Source organism: Crotalus tigris, unplaced genomic scaffold, assembly GCF_016545835.1.
Source record: "Crotalus tigris isolate CLP2741 ecotype Arizona unplaced genomic scaffold, ASM1654583v1 scf7180000024475.591531, whole genome shotgun sequence".
Taxonomy (NCBI): Eukaryota; Metazoa; Chordata; class Lepidosauria; order Squamata; family Viperidae; genus Crotalus; species Crotalus tigris.
Genome location: NW_024100646.1, coordinates 354,442 through 382,302, shown reverse-complemented (window position 1 = coordinate 382,302; position 27,861 = coordinate 354,442). Strand labels below are relative to the sequence as shown.

At 55.2% G+C, this 27,861-nt stretch overlaps 1 protein-coding gene across 1 annotated transcript in view; it reads right to left on the bottom strand.

Moving 5' to 3' along the window:
* Positions 1–6,382: 6,382 nt before the first annotated feature.
* Positions 6,383–27,861, bottom strand: part of SHANK3 (SH3 and multiple ankyrin repeat domains 3) — a 178,581-nt gene continuing 157,102 nt past the window's right edge. The window contains exons 21-23 of the mRNA XM_039333377.1: positions 27,721–27,814; positions 20,169–22,476; positions 6,383–7,964 (exon numbers count right to left, since the gene is read on the bottom strand). Coding sequence (XP_039189311.1) covers positions 7,427–7,964; positions 20,169–22,476; positions 27,721–27,814 — 2,940 coding nt within the window. The 3' untranslated portion in view covers positions 6,383–7,426. The remainder of the gene's footprint in view (positions 7,965–20,168; positions 22,477–27,720; positions 27,815–27,861) is intronic.

Below are 27,861 nucleotides of genomic sequence, written 5' to 3'. Positions count from 1 at the left end.
CCCGTGGCTGTGTGATTGCGGCGTTTGGGGGGAGCGCCTGCGAGCGCCGGCATGCATACATGTAGCCTGGAGACAAAAACATACGAAGAACAGGGATGCAGGACCTGGGTATGGCCAGTCTAGAGAAAAGAAGGACCGGGGGGGGGGGGGGAAATGACACAGGATAGCAGTCTTCCACTATTTGAGGGGCTGCCACAAAGAAGGGGGGGGGGTTCAGCCTATTTTCCAGAGCACCAGAGGACAGGTCAAGAAACAATGGAAAATAATCAAGGAGAAATCCAACTGAGAATTAGAAGTTTCCTGACAGGGAGGACAATTAACCAGCGGAACAGAAGTTGCCTCCAGAGGTTGGGGGTGCTCCATCATGGGCTATTTTGAAGAAGAGACTGGACAGCCACTTGTCTGAAATGGCGTAGGGTCTCCTGCCTGAGCAGGGGCTGGACACGCCTTCAACAGGCCAGCCTAGGGAGCTTCTGAATTATTTATTTATTATTTATTTATGAGACTTATATACCGCTTTAAGTGCAAGCACTCTCTAAGCGGTGTACACCAGTAAGCAATGTATATATATATATATACATTGCCCCCCACAATCTGGGTCCTCATTTTACCTACCCCGGAAGGATGGAAGGCTGAGTCAACCTTGAGCCGGTGAGATTTGAACTGCTGACCTGCTGAACACAGTCAGCTAAAGTGGCCTGCAGTACTGCACCCTAACTGCTGCACCACCTCGGCTCAATGACCCAAAATGGCCAGACGGCAGAACTCAGCCTCCTCCGGCATGTCTGGAAATGGCCAGGCACAAGGCCTCGCAGGTCGGAGTCGTGGAGACACAGGGAGGGCACCATGACCTGGGCCCGGCTGTGCCAAGAGAGTCCCAACGCGCAGGCAAGGCTGGCTGGCTCCCCACGGCCCTCGCTTAGCAGTGCCTTTGAACTGCAGCCGTGCAGGGCAAAGCATGGATACCCATGCAGGGGGCCTCCACCTTAGGGCTGCCTGGGAGGGGGAGGCACCACGCAGAGTGACCCTTTCGAATCTGACTGGGCCAGGAGAGGCACCCCACGGGGAGGGGCCAGGGGAGGAAAGTGAAGCTGGCAAAAGTCTGGCCCGAACTCTCAGTTTTGGCTCCTCGCTGCTGTAATTCACTTGCCTGATAGTAAAATACACCTTTCTCAAGAACTGGACCTCAGGACCGTTCTTACTTAGGAGCCCAAGTTGAGGCAAGGCTGACCCCGCCTCCCAATCGTGCCAATAACTAAACAACAGCCCAGCGCTTTCTTATAAATTTATTACATAATAATAATAATAGTAATAATAATAATAATATAAGAAACATAGATCTCTGTTTGTGTGTGGGGGGGGTGTTATCACAACATCGGGTCAGGAGGTGAGTTGGCCAGGCCTCCCTTATTCTGCAGAAGACTGGACTTCCTCAGGAAATCGGTATAAAATAAGGGGTGATGTCAAACTGACCCTGTCAATTAATAAACCTTCAGCCAAACCAAGGGGGGGCAGCAGCAGAGTGGGGGGGGGGCGTGGGGCGGGGAGAGATGGGGGTTGAGACCGCGGGCCTCGTCCGTGTGCGTTTTGTCCTGGGACGCAGAGCCGGGAGCCCTGCTGGAGCTCCTGGCCCTTTGGGGGGGGGACAGAGGTCCCTGCCTGTTTCCAAAGCCTGGAGAGGCGAATGGGTGTCTCGGGGGGGGGGGGAATTAAAGACCCCAATGAAAAACCAGCCAACCCTAAGAAAACCCCAAAGCAAAACCTCGTGACCCAACTTTACCCAGCAGGTAACAAAAGTCATTGAGAAGCCATGAGAAAAATCACAGTCGCTCCGGGGCAGCTGAGGCTCACGCCTGGTGGGGAGGGTCTCAGGAGGACTCCCCCCTCCCAGGAGCCCCACCGGCCTTCTCTGGGATGGCTCTGGGAGTGGAGGAAGAGGTTTGCTGGGAGGGCCTTGAGGGCGGGCGGAGGGCAACTGGGTGCGATCCGAACCAGGGACGGGCAGGCTGGCGCATGCAAGCGGCATGCTTTGCTCCAGCTGGGAGGGTCGGCGGCCCGGATGCCAAGGCCAGGGACGCCGAGAGGGGCACAAGCGGGTCCTTCTTGCCAAGCAGCCAGTTGAAGCGAGGCAGGAGAGGAGGGCAGCCATCGCCCGGCCTCCTGTGGCAGCCAGGGAAGCGAAGGCAGAAGCGGACAAGGGAGCGTGCCAAGCGGGACGTGACTCGCACTGGGGTCTGGGGTGCTGTGGGGGAAGGAAGCGTTTTCACGAAGGGGTGAGCCAGCAGCTGGCTGGACAAGCAGCGGAGGCCTTCTTCCCTGCTGCCTCCCCTTCCAGGGTCCTCCAGGTGACCCTTGTGGTGGGGGTCCCGTCCCCTTGCAAAGCTGAACCCCGAGGAAGAGGATGCGGTGGCTTTTCCGTGGACAGCTGTGGCTGTGCCCTCAACGGTGGCGGCTTCTCCCGGCCCTTTCCCTGCGCTGTGCCGCCAATTCTTTGAATTTATGTTTAAGGACCGAAGTGCCGGATCAAAGCGGGGACCTTTCCTGCCTCTTGCTGGGGGCCCGGTGGGGGTGGGAGGGGGTCGGTCTGGTCTGCTTTGGCCATCTTCCCCTTTGGGGGAGCGACTGGGAAGGTCCTCGCCTGCTGCAGACTCCCCACCAAGCTGTGGGACATCCAGTGGGGCTATTTTTGTTATTTTGGAAAGCCTGGGGGAGGGTCAAGGGGGTCGTTTCCACCCTATCTGGCACAAGAGTACATTGGCCGTTTCCCTGGAGGACCACCTTCCCCAACCTGGTGCCCTCCGAGCATGTCGGGCTTCCAATCCTCTCTCTGCAGGCCGGCAGGGAGCCCTCCGGGTGCGGCTCCGGGCCAACCGTGGGGGCGCAATCCACGCTCAGCCGCCTGGCGCGGCCCCCCGCCTGTTCTGACCCTGCTGTGGGGACGCTTCCCCGTGCCGCTGGGCTCTCGGCTCAGGGGTCTCCGCGGCCCACACGGATCCCCCCCGTGCGCTCGGACTGGGGGCAGGCTTCCCAGCCCCGGCCCGCTGCACGGACGGAGCCTCCGTCTGATGGAAGAGGGGCTCGCGAAGAGGGGCGCGTCTCCCCGCGGGGAATGAGAAGCACGGGCTGCATTTCTCCCGGCTTGTTGGGAGGCAGCTTTGCACACAACCCTCCGCACACGGCGGTCCATGAAGGTTAGGCGGCCTCGCTGCGCAGTCCCTGGCCCCCCACCCATTACGGGGAGAGGGGGGGGCTCAAAAGTGGGGGGGGCTGGCAGGGTTGGGCTTTTGCCTGTATTTCTAGCACTGGCCTTTATGGGGGGGGGGCTGGCTGAGCTGGGCGGGGGAAGAGGAGGGATTCTGCCAGCGGGAAGAGGCTCGAACGGCCCTTGGGAGGTCTGGGGTCTCAGGCTGCACTGACCAGGGGGCCAAGGGGGCGCCTCAGCATCAGGAGTGGGTCGGGCTCCGCGGGCCCTCGTGGGATGCCTGCCGTCGGGACTTAGCCGTGGTGGCCCCGCTCCGGTCAGCCGAGGCCTCCGGGGCGCACTGGGGGCGTCACGCAGTGTTTCCAAACACAGTTACGGCTGCAGCTGCTTAGTGGGAGGGGCTGGTCGGCCCCCCCCAGGCGGGGGGGGGGCTGCGTGGGCCTCCTTGATTGGCAGGAGAGCAAAAGCATCTCCTGCGCCCCTCGAGGGGAGGGGAGCCAAGCGCCGGGGAGGGGGGCTCCCCGATCAAAAGGAGGCGTCCAGCGGTCCCAGTCCCGAAGTGAACTTCCTGCAGACGAGGGAGGGGGGAGAACAAAGGGGGGGGGTCTGCAGTCTTCGGGCCTCCACGGGGAGGAGGCCGGGCAGGCGGGTGGGCAGACGCGTCTCCTCTGGTCCCAGAAACAGCCGCGAAAGGGACGGAGACACCGAATCCACGGAACGTGGAGCGGAGAAAGCGCCTGCCGCACGTGGGCGCGGGCCTTAGGCAGCCTGATGAACTTCCCTGGCCGTGGGATGAAAACGCGGCGGGGGGGGCGGCTAGGGGCCATTCCGTGTCGGAGCTTGAGGGGGGCGCCCTCGCTTGCTGTCCCCCCCTTGCGCCAGCCCCGATGAACCAAGGCCGCCAGGGAGGAGGGTTACATGTTTCTTTGGGCCACCGAGACCCCCCCAAAGAGGAGGGTTAGAGAACCCCCCCCTCTGGAGAGGGGCAGAAACATCCTCCTCCTGAGCACTTAAAAAACCTTTTGAAATCCAGGTGGGATTTGCTGTCTTTTATGAGGGGTCTCATGGACCCCCCCCCCCCCGGTTTGATCTTGCCTGGCTTTGGCATCAAAACGGAACAAGTCTTTGCTATTTGCATTTTCCTTCTTTGGCATCTGCTCTTGGGGGGGGGGGGGGAACTACGCAGCCCTTCCCCACACGAGGGGCTCTCCCGGAGGGGGGAGAACCAGTGTGCTGGGTTGGGCCCGTGGAGCAATGCTTAAAGATGGGGGAGGGGGAGAAAGGCCGGTCAATCATGGCCCCTTTGGGACTCCTGAAGCCTGGAGGCAGCCCAGAACGAAGGACCCAGAGGGGCCCCTTTCAAAGGGCCGGGAGAGGCTTCCAGGGTCCTTGCGCTTTTTCCGGCCAGGAAAGCCCCCTCTAGAAAAGGGTCTTTCCTGGCCCCCTTTGTAAAAGTGGGATAAAAGGACTTTTTAAGAAGAGCCAGACAGCCGCTGGTCTGAAATGGTAGAGGGTCTCCTGGTTGAGCAGCGGGTTGGACTAGAAGACCTTAAGGCAGTGGTTCTCAACCTTTCTAATGCCGCGACCCCATAATACAGTTCCCCATGTTGTGGTGACCCCCAACCACTTATACATCACCGGGTGCCAGGGGTGTGGCCAAAGGGGGAAAAAATGGCGGACAGCCTTGTTTGGCGACCCCCGTGAAATGGTCGATCGACCCCAAATGGGGTCGTGACCCATAGGTTGAGAACCACTGCCTTAAGAGGTTCCTTTTAACTCTGTTATTCTGCAAAAGATGCCAAGGGCTGGTGTGCGCAGCTGATGGGGGGTGCACGAGGTCCCCAGTGGGGTTTGTGCTTTCTGAGAGGCTGTCTCAGGAAGCTGCCCCCAACACACCACAGTAGCCGGGGCTGATGGGAATTGCAGCCTGACACAGTTGGAGAGCACCAGGTGTGGAGCTGCCCCTGCATTTGCTTCGTTTAAAACGGCTTATCACAGAATTTGTGGGTGACATTCGCTGCTTTAAAACGGGCCTTTTAAATGATAAACCCAAACAAGTTTTTCACGCTTTGCTAGGCGTCCCTGGGATGTTGGGTCTTCTTGAAATTTTGGAATTGGAACATGGCTGGTTTTCCTACTCCTCCTGTGACTGGGAAGATTTAAAATGGGGTGGTGCCACCAGGGTGGATGCCTGTCCAGGGAGGGGCCTGGCCCCTCTCTCGCACTTCCCTAAGGGGGATCAATTCTGGGAGAATGGGGGGGGGGGCTGAGAGGAATGGCAGAAAGGTCTGGTGACTTCTGGGCATTGCAGGTCAATGGATGGGGGAGGCCTGAAGAGAGCAGCCCCCCCAGCTACGCTGCCCCCCCCGTCTGGGATTTTCTTGGGCCTTCAAGCTGGCAGCCCCCTTGGGGGAAGAAACCTTGCGCTCGCCAGGCAGAAGCCTGGAAGGGCCCTTGGTAGGAAGCAGGTTTCTGTTGGCGATTTGTTTAAAATGGGGGGGGGGGAGCTGGCAAAGGCTGGGCATCTGTGGGGGTGTGAGGGTCCCCCTCCTCTTCCCTCTAGCACCAGAAAATTTAGTGACCTTGCAAAGGAACTGGCTGGGCTGCCCTAGACAGAGGCTCCTGCTCTGACCCTCGGAGGTATCTGGCACCTGTCTCTTTCCCACAACCTGCTCCAGAGTCCCAGGCCTGGGAGCCCTCTGGGTCTGGGGAGTGGCCACAAGGGGGTGGGGGAGGAGGGGGCTCCTTCCAAGCACAGCATCTCACCTGGCTCAGCCTCCCCCAAGGAAGGCTAAAGGTTCCTTCCAGTCTGCTTTTTCCCATGAAAGCTTGAGCAAGCGAAAGACAATTTTGTGTGTGTGTGTGTGTGTGTGTGTGTGTGTGTTTGTCAAAGGGGGAAAGCAGCTATTCCGGTCAGGGTCTGTCCAGCAAGAATGGAAGACTTCACACGTTCCCAAGAAGCCAGTGCAATGTTGCCTTCTTTTGTGTTGTTCCTCCCCAAATCTTTAAAATTCAGAACATCTAAAAGGAACTTTAAAAGGATTCTGTCTTTCCCCCCACATTCGTTCAGTCACTAAAAACTCCCACAAGCATTGCAGGAAGGAGCCCCCAGGCCCTCCCTTCCCCCCCCAGCAAGATAGAGCTTCAGTCAACCGTAACTAAACAAAGTGGCTATAGATATAGATATATAGATATTTGTTCTTTTTTTCCCCTTTTCAAATATATAGCTGATTAAAAAGATGCAAAAATAAGTGACTAGGACAGAGAGGGGGTGGGATCCTGCTGTTGGGCATCCTCTCCTTGGGATCACCAAACCTACAGAAATGCAGAGAGATTAAGAGACCCCCCTTCGACGTGTCCCGCACCCCCAGAGCCAAATGAGGCCTCCCCCCTCCCCACGAAGGCTGGCCAAGCAGCCGGATCCACCCTTCGCCTCTCTTTGCGCCCCAAGCATGCTTCGGTCCATGCGACATCGGCTCACTCGCGTGCCAGTAGGGCACAGGCAACAGGCTCCGTGGGGGTGCCTCTCCTGGTCTTCTCCTCCTCCTGGCCCTGCTGGGTCCTTGTGGGGCAGGGCCAGGGTCCAGGGCTGCGGGGGCGGGTGGGGGCAGGAACTGGGATGGATGGGGGCCCTACTGACCGCTGTTCCCACTTCTGCCCCTTGACCTCTCTTAGGAGCTCCTGCTGACCTTCACAGAGAGAATTCCTCCGGCGCTTGGGTGCCAGCGAAGCTCCCTGCGGCCAACGCACCGAGCCCCTCCCCCCAAAGCCCCCACTGGCCGGTGTTAAGGCCCGGCTGGAGCCGTGCAACCCCAGCACAAGGACCCCCTTCCCATCTTAACACTTCGCCCCTCTGACCTCCACTCGGGGCCCATGCCAGGCACTCCACATGGGCAGGACATGCTGGCGGGGTGTTCTCCAAGAGGGGAGCGCCTCTCCTTCCCCAGAACCGCCTGTCCTGCAGTGACTCTCTTGGGGAGGGTGAGTTTCTGTAGTCCGTGCCTGTTCCCGAGGGAGGGAGTCTGCACCAGGGTGCCCGGGGCCCTGTGGGGTGGGAGGGAGAGGAGGTGCCTGCCTACCTGCCGACCCCCCCGTCTTTCAGTGCAGCAGTCGGAGCAGGACAGGAAGAGCATCCGGTGGGCTCCTGTCTACTGGCCTAGCAGGAACGGCCCCGCCTGCCCCTGAGTGACACGGCCCCGGGAGGAGCCCGGGATGCCGGGACGGTCAACTGTCTGCCAGCTGCTTGAGTGCCCGCTCAATGTTCATGCGGTGCCCCACCCGCGTCACCCCCAGCTCCACAAAGTCCTCCTTGGTCAAGGCGGGCAGGTGGGTGCCCTCAATTTCATTGTCCTCAAATTTGTCTCGGTGCTCCACCAGGTTAATGCTCTCCAGCCAGTCCCCCACGTCGTATTTGTTCCAGAGCTGGAGGGGCTTCTGCATGAAGGGCCGCGGGGGGTGGAGGGGGTGCAGGGGGGGCCCCGGGGAAGGGGAGGGGGAGCGGCTCCGGGCACTGACGCTGCGCACCACGAAGCGTACCTCCTTGGGTTCGTGTGGGATGGAGAGGCTGGAAGATTTGAGGATGGTGGGCGGGGTGAGCCCGTAGGGCCGGACGGTGCTCAGGGGGTCTGTCCTATCCAGGGCAGGCTTTACCGGACTGGGAGTGCGGCGGGTCACAGGGTAGCGGCTGCCAGGACGCACGGTGTAGGTGGTGCCGGAGCTGCGCTGGGAAATGGTGCTTAGTTCTCCTAAACTACTGAAAAGTCTGTGAAGACAGAGAGAGACAGAGGGAAGAGCAGTGGTGAGAGAGGCGCCCAGACACAAAACAGACGCACACACACACACACACACGTTCCCCACACAACCAGCAAGGCCACAGATTCTGCAGACCCCACAGGGGAGGCACCCCTGCCAAGCACCCCTCCCTGAGCTCTTCCACGGGGGTCCTGCTGGCAGACTTTCCCTCCCAGACACACTGCAAGCTGGTTGGGTGGCTGACACAACCAGGAACTGACCCTCCCCTCCAGCTTTCCAAAGGGAGCATTAACCCCCTAAGACCCCCTCAGTCTTTCATTCCCGAGGTCCACGACCTTTCCCTGCAGCAGGGGTGGAGCTGGGGGGGGGAGCAGGATCTCTGGGCAGAGAAAAATCTATCCTGGGGAGCTCCAGGGGCCTTCGTCTAAAATGGTATAGGACTTTCTGCTTGAGCAGGGGGGTGGGCTAGACGACCTCCAAGGTCCCTTCCAACTCTGTTATTCTCTTAAGGCTCCATGGCTCAGCTTCAGACGCTGTGAGAATTCGCTTGCCTGGGAGGAGGACTGGCTACCTTCATGCGGGTGTTTTTCACCAACTCTGGAAACCCCCAGGACTCTGGGAGACCCGCTGGAGCTTTGCTCAGAGTAGACCAAGGGAAGTACTGGGAGAGCCAGCCTTTCTGAGAGCAGATTGTGTTCCTCAATGCACAGACCAGGGGTCTCCAAACTTGGCCACTTTTCAGACTTATGGACTTCAACTCCCAGACCTGCTGGGATGCACGCTGGCTGGGGAATTCTGGGAGTTGAAGTCTACAAGCCTTCAGGTGGCCAGAAGACCCCTGAGGTAGGCTATCTCCCTGTAGAAAACCAAAGGGGACTGAAAGCTAGCTTTCTGTTAAACAGGGTGGTGGCATCTGTAGCGGAAGTGTGTGCGGGATGGTGGTGGTGGAGTGAAAGAGAGTGTCTAGCTTGGAATCCCTGCAGAGGAGGGGGCAAAAGAGACCCAGCACTCTCCTCCCCCCCCTGCCCAATCCCTGGAGGGCTTATCTGGCAATTCTCAAGAGAGGTGAATAAATCTGGTGAGAACAGGTGAGGAGCAGCAAGGGAACTTCTCCTTCTGGCTCCTTTGCCTGGCAAGTGTGGCGCTCAAAGTGAAACGGTTCAGCCCAAAGGCTCTTTTCTTAGCCCCCCTTTTCCACTGTTGTGAGCACAAGCAGTGAATAAGGAGTTGGGGTTGTGTTTGGCCTGCTGCTTTTGCTGACCAGGGAGGTGACCTTTCAGAGTCCATCCTTCTGGATTTTCCTTTGACCCAGGAAGCCTCTACTCATCGCCTGCACTGGAAAGCCCCTTTCCTTCCCGGCCATCTTGCCTGGAACCCGTCTCCAGCACATCAGGGGGAAAAGATCAGTGGCCTGTCCCGTTTCGGGGGCCGGAGGGCTGCAAGGCAGAGGGGCAGGACTTGGGCAGCCGACATTGCTCAAGGCACCTGGAGGACAATTAACCAGTGGAACGCCTTGCCTCCAGAAACTGTGGGTGCTCCATCACTGGAGGCCTTTAAGAAAAGACTGGCAGCCATTTGTCTGAAATGATATGTTTCCTGTGTCGGCAGGGGGTTGGACTAGAAGACCTCCAAGGTCCCTTCCAGCTCTATTCTGAATGTTTGAATTCTGTGAGTTGACATAGAAAAGGCCTGGCGGTTGGCAACTCCCCTGGTGCTTCCGGTCCCTGGTGAGAAGGTGGAACTGCCACCAAAGGGTGGATGGGAACTGCTTAAAATGCACCGAAGGAGACTGAGCAGGTGGGAGGAATCTTCTCTTGCACATGAACAGCAGCAGCCAAGCAGAATCTTGAGGACTAGGACCCTCAAGTGTCGATGAACGACCTGGACTGAGGCCTTAGGGAGACAGCAGAGTTGTGTTCCTGATGTCTGATAGGATGTTTACAAAAATGTCGTGGACTTTGCTCGGTTTGCCTGCCCTGGACACCGGCTTCTCTTCATGTGCAGGAAGGACGCAGGATGAAGTGACTAGCAACAGCTTCTGAGGAACTGGGCTGCCCAGGATGGGGACACGGGCATCTCCTCCTCGTGATGAACTGCACCCTGTGCATTTTGTCCTGGCAATGAAACCAAGCTCTTCATGAGACCAGCTTTCCTCTTGATCAACAAGTGACCTTCAGACATGACGATGGCCTCCAGTTTTCCAAACTTTACAAAAAGCGACAGTCCTAGAGAAGCATCACGGCCACTCGTCTTCAAAAACCCCTGATGTGTGGCATTGGGGGACAGGAGGATGGGCTGCTACCGAGACAACGGTCAGATAAAAGAAACCTGAGTCATGGGCCGACCTGGGGTGTCTCAGACAAGACACTCCTCAATTCTCACGGAGATAAAGGACGTGGGGACGCACCTCTATACTTGCAAGTTTCTGTCACTATAACCTTAGAATAAAAGTATTATCAGCATTCACAATTTGGTTTCCTACTTTGGCCTGCCTTGAATTTCCTGACAGCTGCAGGAAGAGGTCAGTGTGGCCTTCCAGGGTGGAAGCTTGTGAGCCTCTGGGATGCCTCTGGTTTGGCACGGGATGACACCGTCTGATGACCCGTCTGCCACTTGGCCGAATCTTATCTGGCTCTGCAGGTTCCATAAGGCAGAAGACCCCAGTGGGCTGGGGCGAGGCCCAAAGGCCCAGGTCTTCTGCCCCATCCCTTTCCTGCTGCAAGCAGAAGCTGGAGGTGGCCCAGCCTTGTCCCCCAGCCAGAAAACAAGAGCGTTGCATATGGAAATCTTCAGCATTTTCGGCTCAGAGTGTTTTCATAATCTTCAAATGAATTAGTCCATTGTCATCAATGACAGAGAGACAGTTGTGCCCCCCTATAATAGATTGAGTGAGATCTATCTCTGCTTCAAGGACTTTGCGTTAAAATATTTGTGCATTTGCCTGGAAAGGCAAGTGAAAAAATACGTCACTTTCCACAACACGAAAAGTCAGGAAAGGGAGAAATGGCAATGTTGAGAGGAGGGTCTCCAGGAAGCTACGCCAGATGCCTTCAAGAGGAAAGGCTCTTTAGCTGGCAGTCACATTAGCAGACATTTTAGGGCCCGCCAACAGCTCACAGCTCTGGATGGTGCTCAACAAGGGATTCATTAGTTGGCTTCTCTCCCTGGACCACGAAGAGCGACCCAGGTCCACGGCAGAGCAAAGGATGCATTCCCTGGGCGGCAGTCCTTCAATGAACGTGGTCAAGATGGCTCTTTGTTCTTCAACAGGCACCGAAGGCGTCTCTCCTGGGGGGAGGGGGGCAGGTGTTGGACTCTGGTTGGCTTGGGATGGATGCCGGTGTGTGTCTTGCAGCTGAGGGGGGCCCATTTCTTACCAAAGCTTCCTTTCATCTGCGCCTGGGTCTTTCGTTTCTGAGGCTGGGAGCCATGGCATAAGGCTGACCCCGTTTTGAAGACTGCTCTGCAGAACCAGCCATTCTTAGTTGGCCGGGCAGAGACATTCTTGGCCCTCTTGGTGGCAAGGGCCATTCCCAAGAGCCCCGGGTTTGGTTGGAGGAGAAAACCCTTCTCAGTCATGGCAAAGACTGAGGTTTGGCTAAGCAGTGGTCAAGCAGAATGAAGAATAGCACGAACGGAAAACCCTCTGCATACTGGAGGTGTTGGTGAACTGAGGTCCTACAAGGGCTCCTCTTGACCTGCTCACTCCCAAATAATTCCTGGCAATGAAGGTGGGGGCTTGGCACAGTTCTTCCCCAGGATCACAATCTTCCCGACAGCTTTGCAATCCAGGAAAATCACAGCAATCTGGAAGGAGTCAAATGAAAGGCAGGTCTTTGTCGTAAACCAAAGAGCTGTCTGTGACCTCTCCACCAGACGACCCTTACCACAGCCGTGACCAGTCGACCATGTAAGACCTTTAAAAGCAGAAGAAATAAGACACTTCAACCGGTATTCCAGCAATAACGTTACCTAGCCTGGTGACGAAACGTTTGGAAACTGAGCAACAAGCTTGGAGAACGCCACCACCAGCAGCTGTCTCTTTTGAAGGCTTCTGTCTCTGTTGACAGTCAGATGTGAGATGCTGAGAAAGAAGGATCCGTCTCAAGATGGTTTTCTAACATAGGGTAGATTGAGAACTTAGGAACATCTTCAGCTGAATGTAGAACCCCAAAGGACTTCCTCCTCTTGTCCTCCCTGCTGAATCCAGAACTGCATTTCTTCTCCGTGACGAAGGACATCGTCAACAACAGAGGCAAAAGTGGAGGTCTCTTCTGTGGCTGAATATCCCATGTGGACACCAGAGTATTTCAGAAGGTGCTTGGCTCTAGAGGAGATATATTCGGAACACAACTGGCGGTAGAAATATCCTCATTCACAATGTGGGCCACGTTTTACAAAGACAGACCAGACCAGATAGTAAGGCTGCCAGAAACTCCGATGCCTGCTCTATATTGTTCAAGAAAAATATTGTTTTTTGAAGGTTTCAAGAAAAGATTTGACAACTCTTTGTCCAAGATGAGATAAGCTGTCCTGCCGTGGGCAGGGGTTGGATTAGAAGACCCCCAAGGCCCCTCACAATCTAGGATTCTACATGAAAATGTCATACCTGTCTGATTGTGGCCATTTACTACCTCACCTTCACACTCCGTGGCCTCTAGCTAAGCCACAGGTGACTGTGGTGGTGCTTTGCGCATCTCCCTTGACTTGTTTCCTCAAGACCAAAGCTTCTTCTCAGCTGGTCTGTTCGGAAACGCAAGAAGATGAAGCAACAGCACATGAGAAGACACGGCCCAAGGTCCAACCAAGCTCAGGTCTACTCTAGTAGAGTCACTGGGTGGAGACCAAACATCGTCCCAAGATAACACATTGAGTAGATGAGCTGACACAGGAGAAAGCTCATGTTCACAATGGATGAACGAGATCTGGTGTGTTTGTTCATCTAGGGGGACTTAGCCAGCCACAAGGGGGCGGTCCATAGCCTGAGGAGTGGAGAGCCTCCTAGAGGCAGAACTTTCCACCCAGGTACAGGGCCCACCTGTACCTGGGTGGAAAGTGTAATGAACCACCTGGGTGTGAGGGTTGGGTCCACCCTGCTGATAACCTGCAGCAAGACCCACCGTCAGCCTGACTTGTAGAGGAAGCAGACGCTCATGGGCTTCCTGGTGGCCCTACGCTTGCCCAGGTTCTCAGATGAGGGCCCAGACGTACCTCAGGGAGAGCATCGTCATCATCATCACCTTAAGTAGGGGGACCGCCCTGAGGGGGGCCTCCTGGGGGTGTTCCTTGGTGAGAGAAGAGTGCTGGGTCTGGCATGGCACTGCAGAATCCTCAGTGGCCCCCAATCCCTGGGGACTTGCCACCCATCCCAAAAAAGGCTTTGGACCTCAGCTTCCAGAGGCAAGGTGGCCCTCCCTTTCCTGTTGCAGGCTATCTTCCTCTCTGGGTCCATCTTTACGCTGGAGGATGGGCCTGTTCCTACGGGGGGGGACTTGGAGGCAGGGTGACCCCCTCCCCCGTTGCTTCTTGAAGTCAGCTCTGCCTGCCGAATAGCCCTGGCTTTACCCAACCCCGAGGCCCACTTGGCACCAGGTTGCAGACAGGCACTTCCTCTTGGGATTCCGGGGCATAGAACATCACGAGACAGATATCGACATGCTTGGTTGGGTGGGCTGGGGAGGGACGACGCAGCCACACAGCCCTGCAGGCCCTGCCCTCCCTCTCCCGGCAGCCCCCAGCCAGCCCACGGCACACACAGCAAGCAGAGGAGGAGGAAGGGAGGAACGGACAGGAGACGGACGTGGGGTTGCTATGAGATGAGAACATGCTCACTTACACAGCTCGCCCACCCTCCTGAGGCCTGAGGCGGTGCTAGACAGAGCAGCCGAGACATGCAGATGGGAGAGCAGGAAGAAAGGCAATGAGAAAGATGTTAGCATCCGTCCAAGGCACCGGGAACCACACTGAGAAGAAGGAATAGACTTGGTCACAAGTTCCTTTGGGGTCCCTGCAGCTCCCAGAAGCCACCTCCTGCTGGCCAGGGACAGGGGAGGGAGAAGGGTGGAGGTGCTGGGCTGACCTCAGGCTCAACAGGGCTGGAGGACCACCTTCCCTTTCGGAGAGAGCTCCTGACTGCTTGCCAGTATTGTCCACCTGGCCAGGTGGCCAGACAAGCAGATGCCCTGACTACCTTCTCAGGCCAGATGGTCAAGGGCTCCAGGCCATGGGCTCCAAAGAGTTCCGGGAGGCAGTTCAGTCACGGTCAGTTCAATACCCCAAGTCCCATTCCATGAAGTAGATGTTCACAACCACATACGTTCAACAGCCAAAGCCTGACATGAAGCAACTGTGAAGCTCCAGGCAAAGGGAAAGGAAGGGAAGGAGCGTGGCTGGGGATGAGGGGCTGGGCCAGGGAGCAGAGAGAGAGAGAGAGAGAGAGAGAGAGAGAGAGAGAGAGAGAGAGAGAGAAGGAAGGAGAATGAGCTTTGTGGGCAGCAGGTTCAAAGGAGAGCAGTGTACCCTACTTCTTTGTGGTCCCTGCTGAGCTCCCCAGAATGTGCAAATTGGGCGGCTGTTCCAGCTTTGCCAAGCTGGGTGTTTGGAGCCAGAGAACCTGTGACGGGAACACGGGTGCCCACGAGAGGCAGCCTCTCTGAGGGAAACAGGAATGCCTCTGAAAAGACCCCCCTGGACTCATTCAGAGCTGCCCACTGCTGACCCGGAATTCTAGCCCAAAGAGATTTTGTATATTTTTGGGATCTACAGAATGCCATATATTCTGAGTGATTTGCTAGTATAATTGAGGTGGTATAGAAACGCTATAAATAAGTCAATAAATAAATACGCAAGCATTTCTGGGGGCAGCCGGTGATGAGAAATGCAAGCAGGAAAAATTCACAGCAGAACTGGGGGAGAAGATGCGCAGGCGTCTTCCCCGCAGGGTTTTCTTCTTCCTGATCATTCCTGGGATGCTCTTCCAAGCCCTTCCTGGGAGAGACCCTCCTCCCCACAGCCCTCTGGGCCAGCTTGTTTAACCGCTGTTCAAAGCTCCTTGATCTCCTGCCAACTGCTTGCACACCTGGCAATCCTCCTGAGTGGACGACTACTCCAGAGGTTTACTTGTCTCCCAAACCAATCCAGGTGGAAGTCCACAAGAAAACCCTCCACTCAATGTGCTTTTCAGCAAATCCCTCTGAGCCCAGCCCTGGCCTGGCTCACGGCCAGCTGTGAAAGTCAAGAGGACCAGGTAGGCCATCTGGACCACCAACAGGCCAGCTTTAGTGAACGAAGGCAAATGTACATGTCCCAGGATAATGTTGCAGGATCCAATCTGAGCTGGTCACTGGGAATGAAGATTTATTCTTCCAAGCTTTCGGGCTCATCATTAGGGAACCAACCTCTCTCTCTCCAGAATGGGCTGTTCTATGTATTTATATGATTCCTCGTGCGTGGCTTTTAGTTGTTAATTAGGCTGTTGATGGTTGGCTATTAAGTCAACTGATTCTTGTTTCCTTGTGCCGTTGCACCCTCGGTTCCTAAATACCTGGTAAGCTAGTAGTAAATCAGCACTCCTATTGATTTCCCAGGCTTCAATTATTTCTCTGGCTATTTTTGTCCCAACTCAGCCAACAATCTTAGTAGCTGTGAAATTGAATGCAGGTCCTTGTTCACTGCGATGTGAAGCTATCAAGTTGCTCAGGTTTCCTCAGCTAACTGCTCACTCATTCCCTGAGGATGGGCTCCAGCACGAGCCCAAAAGCTTGGAAGCATAAACCTTTGGTGCCAGTGACCAGCTCAGATTGGATTCATGTATGCTTTAGCCTTGAGTCGGCCATAACTGCAGAGTTCCACCTTCTCTGGGAGAAGGAAAAACAGCCAGCCTCCTGGACCCGTCATGCCACTAGGGCTACACAACCCTTTCTCTTCATAACAAGTAAGGTTCCCAAGCCCTTGGTGGCACCACCACCACAACTGCATGCCTCCTGTGGCATTCGTCTTTGGATTCAGAGGAAGCCGTCCCTCGCTGGCTGCTTGGTTACCTTCTTCCTGGCCCAGCACACAGGGAGGAGGGTGAAGGGATTTCTGCTCATTTGCCGGGGAGGAAGAAAGGTGGAAAAATCCACACGAAGACCCTGGGCCTTCGTCTCTCAGGTGCCAACTTATAGCAAGGGCAGATTCTTATCCACAATATCATCTAGAAGACGCTCCTCTATAGAACTCAGCCTTATTCCCTAGCGTGTCAACCGTTTCCTCCTAAGCAATCAACAATCCACAAATAGCAACAGCACTTAGACTGATATATTATGCTTTGCAGTGCTTTACAACCCTCTCTAAGTGATTTACAGAGTCAGCATAATTGCCCCCAACAATCTGGGTCCTCATTTTACCGACTTTGGAAGGATAAAAGGCTGAGTCAACCTTGAGCAGTCAGGATCGAACTGCTGAACTGCTGGCAGTCGGCAGTCAGCAGAATTAGCCTGCAGTACTGCATTCTAACCATTGCGCCACCATGACTCTTACAAATCAGTGCTTTCATGAGGACTACTGAACTGGGGACAATGGCAATCAAGATTCCCAGGGGTTCAGGCTGCAAATGCCACGCTAGTAGTCACCTTGGTTAGAGAATAAAACTTTATTTTACAAGGAAGTAAGGGTTTTGATCATAGTTGTGCCTTAGAAGTTATTTCAGAAGTATCTTGATCATATAATATTACACAGTCCTTCGTTAACCACAAGAACTGGGACTGGAATTGCCATCATTAAGCAACGCAATCCTATAGCGTGACATCACACGACCAGGCTGCTTAACGATGGTAATTCTGGCAGTTCCAGCTGTTGTTAAGCCAATCACCAAAGGTTGTTGAGCAAGGACATTATGTGGTCTCCTCTTGTGACGCCCTCTGGCTTCCCCACTGACTTTGTTTGTCTGCAAGTTTGAACGGTTGCTGAACGAGGGGTCACTAAGCAGGAGGAGCACCCGTATGCCGATCCTTTCAAGAGGCGACTTCAACAATCTAATGTCAGATTTCTGAAGCTTGGGCTGGGCTTATTATTCCAAAGAGATCTGAGGCTAAGCCAGGCTCAGGGCCAAAATCTGGTGTAAGCGAATTGCTTTACGTTACCGCAAACCCAAGTGGAATTTTTCTCATATGCCCCCAAATTATTTTTCCTGGCTTGTTGCTTTCATTGCTGGACTGTCGCAGAAAACAAAATGCTTCTGACTTCTCCTTCCAAACCTGAAACCATCTCTCGGGGCACAGTAGATATGAAAGGCGTCTCTCTTTGCCTGCTCCCCCGCCCTCCGTGAACATGCAGGAGTCAAGGGGCAGGACCCACGGTGAACCTCCCCAGTGGGGTGAGCAAGCCAGGATTAGTAAGGGGTTAGCAATGGATGGAGTGACAGCAATCGATCAGTCATAAATGCATGCCATGACTTGTGAGCAACAATGGCCCTCTTACCCCTGTATCCTTGTAGGCAGTGCGCACTCTCTGTCAAAGCCCGTTTTCCTGGAGAATATGAATTACTCCATGTGGGGGTGGGTGGGGCATAGATAGCAATAGAACAGCACTTAGACTTATATATCGCTCCACGGTGCATTTATCACACTCTTTGAGCGGTTTACAGAGTCAGCCTCCTGCCCCCAACAATCTGGGTCCTCATTTTATCAACCTCGGAAGGATGGAAGGCTGAGTCAACCTGGAGCTGGTCAGGATCGAACTGCTGGCAGTGGGCAGAGTCTAACCTGCAATACTGCATTCTAACCACTGTGGCTCCACCCCGGCTCTGTTTGGGGATCGGTTTTGTACATAATGAGGTTGGTTCATGGGCCTGTCCAGAGGCATCTACGGCATGAGAACTATGGATAAACTCCATGTCAAGGATGACGAGGGTGTCCCTAGCGAAGTTGATTTTCGTGAAAGGGCACCACCCAGAGAGGGCCCTGCCTCACCCACCAATACTGCAGGTCCCTTCTTCCATCAGCGGTGGAGTTCTGTCTTCGTTAGCCCTGCCTGCCAAGAATAGGGGGGAATCTTAGGGGATTCAGTGGGTCCCACTCCACAGAGGGCCCCAGGCTGGAGAAGACCAGTGGGACAAGGTAACCCCCAAACAGGTTTCTGGCCTGGGAAGGGCTCCCATTTAGGCACACAGATGGGATATGCATTTTTTCAGTGGGTCTGGAAACGCCCACTTTGAGCTTTCTAGAGAGGCTGTGTGTGTGTGTGTGTGTGTGTGTGTGTGTGTGTGTGTGTGTGTATTATGGTTAATAGTTGTATAGTGCCCTTGCAGAAGAATTATTGATCTGGCATGGAAATATTAAATCAGGTCTATGGATACTTCAATGCATCTCCTGCAGTGATAAAGAATGAGGCTTTCTACCCAGGGACTCAATGCACAGGGCGGACGTACTCTCAGCATGCGAGACCAGGGGCCTCCAAACCTGGCAGCTGGCTGGGGAATTCTGGGAGTTGAAGTCCACAAGTCTTAAAGTGGCCAAGTGTGGAGACCCCCGCCCTAGACCAACAAATGTCAACGCAGTCAAATAGAGCGAAGAACTTAGTGCTGCCAAGCCTCTATCTGACTCCTGTGGCCCAAACACATTTCTTGATCCTGGAAGACCCTCCTCCAGACAGGCATCCAACAGGTAGAGAAGAGGCTGCCTTAAGAGAGGCATTTGCCCTCAATTTGTCCACGTTTGGGGTCAGACCTCGGGGTGTGTAAGACCGTGGCAACAACGCCTACAAGGAAATTGGTAAGGTGTTAATTGCCTTAGTTGGAAGCTCAGACCAGCTATTATAGCTTCAGCTGACAATGACTTAGCGGGGATAGAGAGAAAGAGGAAGCTTTACCCTAGAGGCTAAAAGGCTTAAAAGGCTTAATTCTCTTCAATGTCTTTGTCAGATCTGTAAGAATACAAAGCAGTGGTGGGTTTTCCAAGCACAAACCACATCAATCATATCCTTCTCTTCTGTCTCCTTCCCCCCTTCCCCTTCTGCTCCCCCCAACCTCTCCCCCCAGACAGGTTACAAATTACAATTCTAGATAAACTGGGGAGCCGACTTGGACCCAGATGAAACTCTGGGATGTCCACCCTTGGCCACTTGAAGACTTGTGGACTTCAACTCCCAGAATCGCTCAGTCAACCATGCTGGCTCAGGAATTCTGGGAGTTGAAGTCCACAGGTCGTAAAGGGGCCATAGTTGCCCACCCCGGTTCTATGCAGTGCAGCAAGGGTCTCAAATGGAAGGCTATTCCCCCCCCCCCAAATACGGCATGGGGGAAAAATGGGAAGCCCCCCCCCCCGAGAGGTCATCAGTCTCCTTCTAGAACTTTCCAAGGCTGAATTAAGGTGGCCAAACCTTCCCATGCTGGGGACCCTAACAAGAGTGCAAGCCATCATGGTTTCCTCTTCTGATGACAGGGACCTGTTCTGCCCGCTAGCAGTGGGATCCAACGGCCCACCTCCTCCCTGGCTCTTATCTCCAGTGGATTCCGACTCCAGCTGCGCCTGAGGTTGGGAGATCCCTCAAAGGGATTGCTGGGGCGTTTGGGCCCTAAAGCCCCAGGGAGCCAGAGGGGGCTCAAGCTAGAAATGGCTTCTTAGAACAGGGGTCCTCAACCTTGGCAACTTTAAGACTTGTGGACTTCAACTCCCAGAATTCCTCAGCCAGCAAAGCTGGCTGAGGAATTCTGGAAGTTGAAGTCCACAAGTCTTAAAGTTGCCAAGGTTGAGGACCTGTCTTAGAAGGAAATCTTGGCCTGTATTTGCACTGCCCGAAGCGTTCAGTGAAGAAACACTAAAGGAATCTGGATTTTGATGACGTCATCATGGGGATGCTGCAAAGTGTGTAACTGTGAAAAATGGCGGTAAGTCACTTTATTCCATGTCGTTGTAACTTTGAACGGTCACTAACTAAACTGTCGTGAGTCCAGGACTGCCTGTATCTAGGAAAACAAGGGCGCTTTTCGTGCTTCGGGACGGGGCGAGGGGATCCCCATTGCCCCCCCAGGACCTAGATGGGGACAAGTCCTGAAATGTCATTCTGGCATCTTCCCCCTCTGGAAGAAGGGGGGGGGCTGAGTGGGGTCCTGGACCACCGCTTGCCTGGCCAAGGAAGACCGTGAGGCTGGGGAAGGGTCAGTGGAAGGCCCCTCCTGACCAGGGCAGGAGGCCCCCTGCAGCCCCCCCTTTGTCTGGCTGGGGGGAGGTCTTACCGTGCTGCCACCACGGGAGACTTCTTTCCAGGGTCTAACACGCCACCGGCAGGTTCCTCCCCCAGGGAGCGCGTGTCCTTGTTCAGCTGCTGCAGCCGGGAACTGAGCTCGCTGATCACAGTTGGTTTGTCATCTTCCGGCCCGTGGAGGGGCCTGCTGTCCAGGGGGTCCCCCCACAGCTTGGACCTTCGCTGAAAGAGGTAGCGTGGCCGGCCGATGCTGGCGGAAGCCAGGATGGCCGTGTGTTGCTGGGAGATGAGCTCGCTGTCCGAGGACTGCTTCAAAAGTGGGTCCCTGAAGGTTACCGGCCCCTTGCTGGTCTGGGACTTGAGTTTCGGCTTTGGAGGCACTGGCGGCTTCTCGAATACAAAAGTGTGCCCATCCGCAAAGGAGGTGTAGGTGTCGGTGGGCTCCCCGCTCTCGGAGGACAGCGTGGACATGCTGGAGACAGTGGAGATGGTGCTTGTGGTCTCCAGGTGATGGTCACTTGAACTTCTGGTGTCCACCTCTTCCACTCCCGAGTCTGCGGCAGACTCCGGGGCGGTGGGGGCACCAGTGGGCTTCCCTGAGGGTGTTCCACCCGTGGTAGAAGGTGGGACCGCTGCCGCTGGCACGGATGGCGGGGCAATGGCTGGAGCAGCCAGTTGGCTGATAGGTGTGCCAGCGGTGGTGACCAGTACCCCGTTCGCAAACTCATCGGGCGGTGGCACCAGGCCAATCTTAGCCAGCTCCTCCCTGGTTTCCTCATCGCTCGAGGACAGCTGAGCGGGCGGCAGAGTGACCGTGTACGTCTCTACTTCCTCCTCCGAACTCCCTTGTCCAAGAGTCTTGTCCAAGGCTGGGCTGACGGGCGCCTTCCCCACGGGACTGGGCTGAGCCTCCACCATGGACACTTCCGCTGGCTCTGGGCCCGCCTCTGGGACGGAGGTCTTCTCCTCCTGCACGTCAAAGCCGAGCTCTTGGCCGTTGCTTGTCGCGTGCACCATGATCAGGCCGGCCATCTTCTGCTGCGAGGTATCCACAATGCTGAGGATCATGGCCTTCTTGTCCTCTACTTTCTTCTCCACCTCCTTCACCGGGGTCACGGTTCGTGCCTCGCCCTCTTTCCTTGTGATTCCGGGCATCCCCCAGGGGCTCTGGGTGGGGGTCAGAGAGCTGGGGGTGGCCACCTTGGCTCCTGGAGAATATGCGGGAGATCCCCGGCCTTCCAGCTCGCCTCTCTCTTGGTCTTTGGTTTGGATGTCCACAAACAAGGGCGCCACCCGGTCGGAGTCAGGGCTGTGGATGGGGGTGGCCCCTCTGGAGGAGACCTGGGTGGAGAGGGCTCTCTCTCTTGCGGCCAGCGCCAGTGCCAGGGGGGAGTTGGGGTCCAGGGGCTTCCCTGTCAGGGGGTGTATGAACGTTGAGGAGGAACTGCTGAGGAATGGCTTTAAAGCGGAGACGGGGGAAGGCAGGAGAACGTCCCGGCTCCCCAGCAGACGCTCGTCGATGGACCGGGATTGCTGCAGCGATGGCATGTCTATGGTGGGGGGGCTCCCCTCTATGGCCCCCACGGAAAGGAAGACAGTGGATTTCCGCTTCTCGTCGAGGCGCCGATCTCGGTCCTTCATGGCCCCCGTGACCGCTGTGGCAAAGGGCAGGCTGGCGGTGTCCACTTGCTGGGAGAACTCCATCCCGCTCAGGCGGTGACCCCGCCGGGTGGGGGAGGGTTCCCGGGGAAAGCCCCCTGCCACGGAGAGCGCCGCGCGCTCCTGCGCATCCTCCACCTGCAGCTGCTTGACCAGGGGGCTCTTCTTGCGCTGGGGCTTGGTGGGTGCAAAGAGACTGACATTGAACTGGCCCATGTTGGCGTAAGGGTTGTCCGCCCCACGGCCCTTCCGCTTCAGCTTCTCGGGCGGGGTGGCTGAGGGGCCTGGTCGGGGAATGTCGGTGGGCTCCACGGGGATGTGGGAGGAGTCTTGCAGGATGATCATGGAGCGGGCCCGTTTCTGCCGCTCGGGGTAGGGGATGCCAGTCCTGGCCTGGTCGTACATCTCGGCTGCACTGATCACTGGCGGCAGCCCATGCAGCTTGGCCTCCAAGGCTGGCTTGAAGCTGGACCGGACAGTGTCATAGACCCTCCCTGGGGGTGGAGGCGGGGAGAAGGAAGGGGGTGGGCCTGTGTCGAAGTAGTAGGGGGAGGGAGGTGGGGGAGGAGCGGTTTGTGGTGGGGGGGGAATGCCGTGGCCCTCTCGGACAGTATCTTGCATTGACGTACTCCGGGGAAATTTTCCATCCATTAGGGAAGCCACAAATTTTTCATCTTCACCTAAAAAACAGCAAAAGAGGAAAAGTTGCAGCTCCTTCGGGAGGTAAAATGATGCTTCTCTCTCTTTGGCCATCAAGATGGACTACAAAGCCAGCAAATGAGGCGAGGCTCGTGGTGCACCTTAGGCAGTTGGAATTGAGGGGTCCTTGGTGCTCTCTGAACCGGGCTGTTTCCTTGCAAATGTTTCCTGACCCAACTAGGTAACATCATCAGTGCTACAGGGGAGTGAACGGCCTAATCAGGGAACCATCAAGAACACCGTCCCCAACAGTGACAGGGGGAACCATTAGTACATAAACAGAGAGCGAACCCCTCTCCTTCTAGTACTGATGATGTTCCCTAGTTGGGTAATGAAACGTCTTCAAGAAAACAATGAAGCTCAAGAGACCACTGAGGACCCTATAGTCCTCCTCCTTCTCCTCACCACTCTAGCACTGATGACGTTACCTAGTTAGGTCATAAAACGTCTGCAATAAAACAACCAAGCTCAGAGACACACTGAGGACCTCTCCTTTCAACCCTGAGCTATAAATATTCTTTAGCGGTTGGAATTCCTGAGCCAGAAACGGCAGGAAGACCCAGGCCAGGACCGCTAACTGGGAAGGCGCAGAGCAGGCAGGCTGGGGAAGGGCAATTAAGGGGAAATAATTTTCACCGAATTGCTTGCAAAGAGCCCTTTGCGTCGTGGGCAGTGATTCGTACTCCTCTGGAGTCTGGCACCTAAAAAATGATGTTGCTAAGCAGAACCAAGCCAGCTGTATCTCCTGCCCAGGGTAGCACAATGCGCAAAGGCCCTGTGGAACAAACGCCGTGTGCAGTTGTGCTGCGCCTTCTAGGCAGTGCTGGGGATCTTCGTGGCGCTGAGTGCAGCTGTGGCCTCTGCAAGGCATGCTGGGATCAGCCCTCTCCAGGGGGATCCTGCTGGACCAGCATCAGCAGCCCCCTATGCCCAGGACCCCACCTCCCACTGCCCTTCCTGACCTTTATGCAAGGAGGCCATTGCACAAAGGATGCAAAGTGTGTCACAGTCATAGTAACATTGCCACAATGACACACTCTTTCGTAGAGCAGCCTGGGAAATATAGATAGTCCTCGAATTGTGGCCACAATTGAGCCAAAATTTCTGTGGCTAAGTGAGACAGTTGCTAAGTGAATTTTCTCTCACTTTACAATTTTTCTTTCCACCCTTGTTAAGCGAATCACTGCAATTGTTAAGTCACACAGTTGTTAAGTGAATCCGGCTTCCTCCCCATTGACTTTGCTTGTCAGGAGGTCACAAAAGAAGATCACGTGATTCCCCGGGAGACTGCGACCATCATAAATACGAGTCAGTTGCCAAGGGTCAGAATTTTGATCACGTGACCATCAGGAGGCTGCAACGGACATAAGAAATGAAAAGTGATCATAAGTTAACTTTTTCCAGTGCCCTCGTAACTTCAAATGGTCACTAAACGTCAAAAACTACCTGTAATGAAGTCCCCCATTAGACCATCCAAAGGAGGCGTCTGTGTATGAAGTCACCGGCTATGAAACGGGGGCTACGGAGGGGGGGGGGGCCTGCAGGAAAGTGTTAGAGCAGAGGTCCCCAGCCTTTGGGGCACCAGGGATCACCGGTTCCGCGGAGAGAGGATTTTCTGCGGACCGGAGGGAGATCCCCCTTCTCTTGGGTGACCACTCTTCAGAAACCTTCGCCAAGAATGCAAAATTCTACCAATAATTAGAGCTGTTAGAAGCCATCTGGTGCTAGCTGTTGAGGTTCCTCTGTGATTTCTGATATTCTCACAAGTTTAAAATGTCCTTTTCTAGTCATTGTGTTGTAGGCTGGTCTTTTATGGTGTTTGGTCATACATGGAGGAGGAGGAGGAGGAGACGGAGACTGAATCCTCCAATGTCAACCACACTTTAGTCTTATCTGAACTGAATGTCAGTTTGTTCAGCCTCATTCTGCACACAGGCAACGTTCAAGAGTTTTGGAGCTTCCTTGGGGTTCAGCGATGAAGAACAAGATCTGAGTTCATCAATACATCGATGGCGTCCCACTAGGGAATTCTGGATGGCCTCCCATGGCAGTTTCAGGTGGATGGGTGGGCATGATGGTGGCTTGTGGTAAAACAAGTCAAAACTGTTAGTGCTCCCCCCAGCACCACACTGATGTAGAGGGCAATTTGTTGACTCTTTGTGACCCCATGGACCATAGCTTGCCAGCCCCCCCATCCTCCACTGTCTGCCAAAGTTTGCCCAAATTCATGTACACTGCCATGACCCTATCTAGCCATCTCATCCTCTGCCGTCCCCTTCTCCTTTTGCCTTGTCTTTCCCAACATCAGGGTCTTCTCCAAGGAGTCCTCCCTTCTCATTATGTGGCCAAAGCATTTGAGCTACACCTTCCATATCTGTCCTTCCAAAAACAGGGTTGATTTCCTTTAGGATCAAGGGATTGGATCCTCCTCGCAGTCTTCTCCAGCACAATTTGAAAGTATCAGTTCTTTGGCACTCAGCCTTCCTGTGATGACCCAGGTTTCCAAACAGAAGTCACAGAACAAGAGATCAGCAACAATACACAACACTCCAAGAATCAGCGTTTGTTTCCCCACAGCGTCTCCTTAAATATCAATCTCCAGGTGTTCCTTATGGAGAAGGGCGAGACGTCCTCCTCCTGAGTAGTTGAGCCTGTCTGTGTGGTTCCCTCCTTCTCTCCACTCTCTGTGCTCTAGGGCAGGGGTTCTCAACCTTGGCAACTTTAAGACTTGTGGACTTCAACTCCCAGAATTCCTCAGCCAGCTTTGCTGGCTGAGGAATTCTGGGAGTTGAAGTCCACAAGTCTTAAAGTTGCCAAGGTTGAGAACCCCTGCTCTAGGGGGTGGCCCCTGCTCATCGCCTGAACTCTGCCTCTCCTGTTCCTCCTGTTCCAATCCTGAAGGGTCCTGGCCTGCCTCGGCCTGCTCTTCCCCACATTCCTCTGAAGCCACAGACACCTCTCCCTTGGCCTCCATAGGGTCCCGCAGTTCCAGTTCACTTTTTCCGCAGATGGAGGCCTGACACTTCCTTACGGTCCAACTCTCACAGCCACAGTCACTACTTGGAAAGCCACAGCTTTGACCACCGTAGAGGAGGACGAGAAAGGGAAGAGCCAAGGCGACGGTCTGATAAGTGAGGGCTGAGACTAGGCCACGAAAGGAACACAAGCGCTCCTTTCTCGGTTCTCACAGAGATAAAGGCAAGGAAGGAGAAACACACTCAAATTGGCAAGGCTCCATCGCTGTAATTGTGAACAGTGAAAGTCGCCCTGACCTACAAGGTGTTGCTTTCTTAGTCGGCCTTGTAGAACTGACCCTTGTAGGACACCATCTCACAGAAAGTGTTGGAATCATGGAGAGATCCAGAAGGGCAAAGCTGTATCCCCAGACCAGGTTCCACCTTGCTTAATCGAAAGCAATCTAAGCCACTCTTTCTCAACCTGGGCTACTTTTAAGCTGCATGGACTCCAACTCCTAGAATTCCCCAACCAGCCTTGATGTTGGCTGAGGAATTCTGGGAGCTGAAGTCCGCCCCTCTCAAAGCTGCAAAGTTTGTAGACCTCTGCATTATGGCAAACCCAATCCTTGGGCCCAACACTTAAAATCGATCCTGCATTCCTCCACTTCACAATAAAGACCCCCTTGGCTCCCCCCACTTCCTTCTTGCTGCCTTTCTTCTCTTAGCATCCCTCGGAGGGTCTAATTCTGGCCTCAGTTCCACCAGAAATGCGCTCCTGCCTCGCTGCTTCCACCTCACCCCCCCACGTTTCCGCATCAAGCAGAGCAAAAACCTGCTCGGAAGCTCCAGGGCCGTGAATCACTGCCGCTTGTCAGCTGTTGTTGTGCCCAGAATATTTTCCCACGGGCGGGGGGACTGGCATCTCTCCCTGAGGGGAGGTGCCCTGCAGCCGTTGCTCTGAGCACTGGCAGGTGACAGAGGAGCAGCAGCAGCCCCCCAAATATCACCAGAACCCCCATGTCTCCCCCCCAAGGCTCTGCCTGCCACGCCCGGCTTCCTCTTCTGCTCTGCGTCCAGCTGGAATTCTCCCACGGTCGTGTCAGGACGTGCCGCCTCTCCTTCTCCACCTGCTGCAACCTTTTAAACGGAAACCTTACAGGTGGCCTTTTCATTCTAGGGCGCTGAACTATTTTCAGCTCCAGCAGGGCAATTTCCCAGAGATATTTTTTTTTCCCATGCCTTGTTTGGAACGCTGATATTTTTCACACTCGCTCTGCTGATGTCCCGCTAAGCGAAGTATAAACAGGCAGATGCCCCCGTTTCTGTCTGTGAATTTGTGCTTCCCATTGCTTGAACCCTGCTCACAAATCAGCCCGGTGAACAGCAGCCGCACAGGCCTGGTCCCTGGGATCCTCTGCACGCTGGGGAGAAATCCTTGGGATCCAGCTCAGAGCCACGGGGTCCTTTCCACGGGGACGCTGTTCCCAAACCCGACATTGAGAGGCTGGTTTCTTTTAAGGAGAGCCCAGGTGGAGGGGGAGCCGTGCCTTGCAAGGTGATCGGGCAGCCACAGCCGTGACTGCACCTGTCAATCAGGGCTCTCTCCATGGGAAACAGCAGCCCGAGTTCCCATAATCAAGGTAGCCCACCTGGAAGACGGCTTAGTCAGGGAAACTGACCTGTCCACAACAGCGCCTGTCATTCGTGCAGGTCACCCGGGGACAAGCACCTCACCTGGGTGTCGCCTGAGACCCGGCTTCAGGGGGCATCGGCCAGCCAGCCAACAGCTGCACCAGGTGACCTCAGCGACAGGCTGGTGTACAGGTAACTCTTGACTTACAACAGTTCATTTAGTGACCGTTCGTATAGTGGCACTGGAAAAAGTGACTCGTGACCGTTTTTCACGCTTACAACCGTCGCAGCCTCCCCAGGGTCACGTGATCAAAATTCAGCTACTTAGCAACCGGTTCACATTTACGACGGTTGCGGCGTCCCGGGGTCTCGTGACCTCCGAACAAGCAAAGTCAATGGAGAAACCAGATTCACTTAACAACCGTGTGACTCACTCAACACCTAAAGGGATTCACTTAACCACCTTGGCAAGAAATGTCATAAAATGGGGCAAAACTCACTTAACCAACGTCTCACTTAGCAACGGGAATTTTGGGCCCAGCTGTGGTCATGAGCCAGGGACTCCCTGCACAGTCTGGGCTGAGGCCGCCCCCTGCCCACGGGGCCCCCGGGAGAGCCAGAGGAGACCCCACCTACCTACAGACTTGGTCCGCGGGAGGCCTTTGCGGAGGGAGACGTGGGGCTTCTCGGGCCCGGCGTGGGTCGCCATCCCCTGGCGCTCGAATAGGGACTGCAAGAGAAAGAGGAGACACGGCCAGTCCCACGGCGGCTCCCCTC